Consider the following 6,167-nt stretch of genomic DNA (forward strand, 5'->3'; position numbering starts at 1 on the left):
AATGGCAAAGTGTTACAAGTTCATTACTCGTGGCTTTTCTTCCCGTTCCATAGATGGTACTTATACTTCTACGAAAGAATATTGGGAAAACTCATCGATGATCCAACTTTCGCTTTACCATATTGGAATTGGGATAATCCAAAGGGCATGCGTTTACCTCCCATGTACGATCGTGAAGGGACTTCCCTTTACGATGAAAGGCGTGATCCACAAGTCCGTAACAACACTGTTATGGACCTTGGTTTTTTTGGGGACAAGGTTGATACAACTGAACTCCTATTGATGAACAATAACTTAATTCTAATGTACCGTCAAATGGTAACTAATGCTCCGTGTCCTCTTTTGTTCTTTGGTGGACGTTACGTTCTCGGGAATAACATCGAAGCTCCGGGAACCATTGAAAATATCCCTCACACACCAGTCCACATTTGGACTGGTACAGTACGAGGTTCAACTTTTCCTAATGGTGATAAGTCATACGGTGAGGATATGGGTAATTTCTACTCAACTGGTTTGGACCCGGTTTTCTATAGCCACCACGGCAATGTGGACCGGATGTGGAACGAATGGAAAACACTAGGAGGGAAAAGAAAAGATCTAACACAACCAGAATGGTTGAACTCCGAGTTCTTTTTCTATGATGAAAACAAAAATCCTTACCTTGTGAAAATCGGAGACTGTTTGGACACGAAGAAGATGGGATATGACTACGCACCAAGCCCCACCCCATGGCGTAACTTCAAGCCAAACAAAAAATATTCAACTGGGAAACTGGACCCAAGTAAAGTTCCACCAGCAAGCAAAATATTCCCAATCTTTAAGCTGGATGGAAACACATCGTTTTCCTTGGATAGACCAGCTTCGTTAAGGACTCAAGTGGAGAAAGAAAATAAAGAGGAGATTCTAACGTTCGGCTTCATAAAATATGATAATAGAGACTACATAAGGTTCGATGTGTATGTGAACGCGGACAAGAATGTGAAACCAGGGGATCTTAACCAGAAAGAGTATGCGGGAAGCTATACTAGCTTGCCACATACTCATAAACCTGGTGATGATGATCATATTTCAAGTGCTAATTTGCAGCTGGCGATAACAGAACTGTTGGAGGAGCTTGATTTGGAAAAGGAAGAAAAAATTGTGGTGACTCTGGTTCCAAGGAAAGTTGGCGAAGGTCTCGCCATTGGATGTGTGGAGATCATGCTTGTGGATTGTTAATTTAGTTTCTACTGAATCTGCTGAGATTACACTTTGATGGTTGATTCCTTGTTTCCGTCAAGTGTTGAACTCTTTAATCTTCGCCAAGATACTTTCTCAATTATCTTCTCTCATGAAGTTTAATTTCCTTGTTCTGTTTGTTTTTCCTTTTTCATGTTGAAATTAGCTTGAAGCTTGAATAAAAATCTGTTGTTATTATGTTAAGAATAGAAAAAAAAAAAAAAAAAGTATAACTGAGATATAAACTACGTAAAAAGTACACACATAGTTTCTTTACGACCATAAAATGGAATAAATAAATGAAAACGTATTGCATGAGGATTTTTCCATTTTTTATTAGAAAGTGTTTCCAATCACTTTTTTCATCTACCAAATTAAATCAATTACTTGAATTTTTAAAATTTATAAAATCAAATCAAAAAAGTATCCGGTTTCATTTTATATGAGTTAGTTTGATTAGACACAAAATTTAAGCAAGAAAGAAAGAAAGCTTTTAAAAATTTGTTGTCTAAAGTAAGTGAAAGATATTTATATTGCTATAAATTATTTAATTAAGGATAAAATAGTCATTTTAAAATTATATTGTTACTTAATCTAAAAATATATCATTTTTAGGACTGACTAAAGAAAAAAATAAGTCATATAAGAATATCCATTATAAAAAAGTTGGAAACTAAAACCAATCAATTTTGTCGTTTATTTATAATTTTAATTTAATATGATGTGACAATTCAAGATAGGACGAGAGACAAGTGAACGAAGAAAATGTACAGTATGTTTCGCCATTGATGAATGTACATTTTTCATGGAGGGATGACAATGGGCCGGGGTGGATGGGAGAAGGGTTGAGGTGGGATTTTTAAAAATTAATATGGGGCAGGGCTTTCTGTGAATATATGCGATTTTATGTGGATTCAAATTTAATTTTAATTTTTTACATGTTATAAGAATGATAGAGCATTATTTATTAAGATAATTTCATTAAACTTACTAAAATATTCAAGATAATAAATGAAAATGATTCAATAAAAAATAATACAATTTCTTACATGTTTCTCAATTGACCTCTAAAAAATAAAATTTTAAGTTACTATCTTATTAAATTAATACAACTTAATGAAAAAATGAATTTATTTTTATGAATTTTATTTTTAGTATTAAATATAACTAGAAAAATAAAATATTAAAAAACTTATGCCGGACAGGATGAGGCGGGTTGAAAATAAAAAGAGTTGTTTTGCAGGGCGGGGCGGGGCGGATTAAAAATTTTGCGGGTTAAGCTCAACCCACACCTCCCCTGCCCTACACCGCCCCATTGCCATCCCTACTTTCACGTATATTATAAGTATATAATTTACATAAAAGAGCTAATTACATTAATTTTTTAAAAAAACTTACAAAATCACTTGAAATTTATGGATTTCAAATATATTATTAGACTTCAAGATATATTAGTACATGATCCACATACATAGAGGAGGGATGTATCAGAGAGGGGATAAAAATGTATAAGAATCTGGATACATTGGAGAGGGATGTATCCAAGAGGGAAGATATAGAGATATATCGAACATCCGGATACAAACTTTCTTAGAGATGTTATGGAGCAGGTCCGTATGATTCAGTATAGACTGTTGACAGCCTAGAGTTAACATAAGAGTTATGTAGACCGGAGAGTTTGAGCTCTGGCGTTTATGAAGGCTGATTATGTTTGGCTCCGAGTATGACCCATGAAGGCTGTGATGAGGTTCGGAAAGAAGGGCAAATTACTTAGCCCTACATTCATTGGACCTTTTGACATTTTAAGTTGAGTGGGAGAGGTGACCTATAAGTTGGCCTTGCCACCTAGTTTATCGACATTTCATCCTGTTTTCCATGTCATCATGCTTCAGAAGTATATTCTGAATGAGTCTCATGTGCTTGCACTCGATTTAGTGGAGCTGGGTCTAGACTTGATATTCGAGGAGGAGCTTATAGCCATTTTAGATAGGCAGGTTCGGAAGCTTAGAACCAAATAGAAATATTTATATTTTGATTGGACTAAAGAAATATTTGGAGCATAAGTTAATTATATGTTAGTATGAATACTTTACCGAAAAAATTCAAAAACCCAAAAAAATCTTAGGTTTATTCATTTGGTTTGATTTAAAAAATTTAAAGTTCGATACAAATGGTTTGGTTTGATATTTGAAGAACCCAAACCAACCCGAAAAACCTGAGGTTGAAAATTTTGAGTTTTATAAATTTAAAAATTTGACACAAATAGTTTGACAAATATTTGAAAAGCCCGAACCAATCCGGTCATGTACACCCTTAATTTTTAATATTATTTTTTTGTGATAATAAAATCATAAGATTTATTAAGTGTTTTTGTCACTTGTCTCAATATTTTACTAGCTTCACCTTTGAACCACTGGAAAAATATTTGGTATTTTTCTTGACAGTAGCAGATAATGATTTAAGGTAATGTTTAATGTGGTTGGCATTTGTTTTCGGCAAGTGTTAGAGAACTTCAAGTTTTCAAACTACATTTTCAGATAATAAAACAACTTAGGCGTCTCTAATTTTTGTTAACATATATTAACAATAAAGAATAGTTAAATTAATTCTCATAAAATGAAGCTTGACAAGTAAAAGAATTTCTCATTCCATTCATATTATTTAACTAGTGTCTAGTGACATGCTATTAGGAGCGGAGCTAGGAAGGGCATAGGGATTCATTCAAATCAACTTTTTGATGGAAAATTATAGCGACCTGAACCGTCATTAATTAGGAAGAGAAAAACCTCAGGAAAACTGGGGCCCTCAGCCCGCCAAAGCAGGCCAGATGCCGCTAGGGCGGCGGCGCTCTAGCGGGATAAGTGGTCGCCAGAGAGGAATGGGCGAGACAGAATGTAAATAACGCGAAGTCTAATATTTTCCTTTTTCCAAAAATACCAAAAGAGGCGAGGATCACCCTAGAAACCCCCAAAAGGCTGTTCTAGGCTTGAGAAGGGATGAGAAAGAGATTTCTAGCGCAAGGAGGTCAATAGATTACGAATTTCCGGTCAAGATTCACCGTCCTGTCGTCTGAAAACTAGATTTCGAACTCAAATCCCTCTGCTAATGCTTGGCGCCTAGGTAGGCTAGGTTTATTAATTGAGTATTTATAAATATGTTGTTCATTGCGTAGTATATTGGAATTTGACGGTAGAATCCATGCGTAAGCTTTCATGCACCGAATCGAGATGTTGTATTTGTATCCTAGGTGTTACATCAGACGTATACTGTAGGAGGAAGCCTTAGGCGGTGAACTAGGGTTAGGTGATGGTTGATTTCCTATTTGTGTGATGTATGTCGCTTATTTGCGATATTGTATGCATGTGTGTATGCTATGAATGAAAATGTGGAAACGAACCTAATGGAATGATTACGAACAATGCATGTCATGAACTTGTGTACTTGACTATATGATTTAGGTATTGTACATTATGGATGTGATTGTGATTGTGGTTGTACTAACTGGGATCGGATGTCACGTACCGACATATATATTGGAACGAGTGTCACGTTTTGACACACTAATTAACTGGAATCGAATGTTACGTACCGACATATATATTGAAAAGGGTGTCACTTTCCGACACACTAACTTGGATCAGATGTCACGTACCGACATAAATATTGGAACGGGTGTCACAATCCGACACACTAACTTGGATCGGGTGTCACGATCCGTCACACTAATTGTTTGGATATGGGTTTCATGAGAGGACCATTGACTTGTTATATATATGTGTATTATTGAAGATTGTGAAATTGTACATTGATCCTGAAATGATATCTGGATTATGCATTATATATAGATATATGTGTGGGGTTCGGTGTCTTAAGGTAATTGGATATATATGTTGTATACGGAATTGTGAATGGTTAGTCCCAAATTGGGATGTGATATGTGTTATGTCGTGATTTTACTATCCTTTAGAAAAATCACTTTTTAAAATGTTCTAAGTATAAAACAATTTGAGAAAATACTTAGAAAAGAGTCGTCACTTAATTTTTTAAAGAAATTAAGAAAACTTATAATTTTCAAAGATTTAAACAGAAAAAAAATCATTTGAAAATACCAAAGTGGGTTCGGGGTTCAATTTACACTTCGAGAAGGTTTAAGCATTCGAAGTGCCCGCTAACATGCGGTTGACCTGCGACTTGACTAAAATATATTTGACTATTTTTAGGAAAATAATTATTTAACATAAAAAATAATAACTTACAATATTTGATTAACTTTGAGAAAATAATTAAATAAGTGACACATTTTATTTTGATTTTTTAGAGAAAAGGATTCAAAATGGAACAATTGACTCGAAATACAAGTGATTAGAATATTAATAAAACAAGATTAATTAGAATTTATTTTATTCACTTTGAAATAATAATTTAAACCAATTTAATAAATTAAGACATAAAAATCATTTTTTAATTAATTGAAAAAGTTTTGACTAACATTTTTAAAGTTTATTTAAGAAAAATATTTTAACTAAAAATAATAATTTTAAAATGAGTATAATATGAATAAGTGAAGAGGCGTTAAAACATATATCTTAAGAATAAAAGGTTTAACTTAATTAGAAAGTATAATTTGATCAACATATTTTGAAAAAAATAAAATAAATATTAAAAGTTAACCAACACAAAGAAAATAACTTGTCTTTTGGGGAATCTAATTAAGTTGATTAAAAATTATAAAGTTAGAGTTAAACAACAAACAATAAATAATCACAATTAAATAATTAAAGAGTAAGGAGGAAATGAATTTGGGCCTCCTTTTGGGCCAATTTCGCTGGAATTTTGGCTTTTAAACCGATCCCCTTTTTGTATATATCTAATGTATATCAGATGTATACAACCCATTTTTCCGCTTTCCGGGACCTGTACGTCAACTTCAAAGACTTGTTCTTCGATTT

The 6,167-nt window shown here is 33.4% G+C and overlaps 1 protein-coding gene across 1 annotated transcript; it reads left to right on the top strand.

The window, feature by feature from the left end:
• On the top strand, positions 1–1,318 carry LOC125843059 (polyphenol oxidase B, chloroplastic-like; the record flags this gene model as incomplete). Its single annotated transcript, XM_049522300.1, has 1 exon — positions 1–1,318. A coding segment is annotated over one exon (1,218 nt), but the record flags the coding sequence as incomplete, so codon positions are not given.
• Positions 1,319–6,167: the final 4,849 nt, after the last annotated feature.

Source organism: Solanum stenotomum, chromosome 10 (assembly GCF_019186545.1).
Source record: "Solanum stenotomum isolate F172 chromosome 10, ASM1918654v1, whole genome shotgun sequence".
Lineage (NCBI taxonomy): Eukaryota > Viridiplantae > Streptophyta > Magnoliopsida > Solanales > Solanaceae > Solanum > Solanum stenotomum.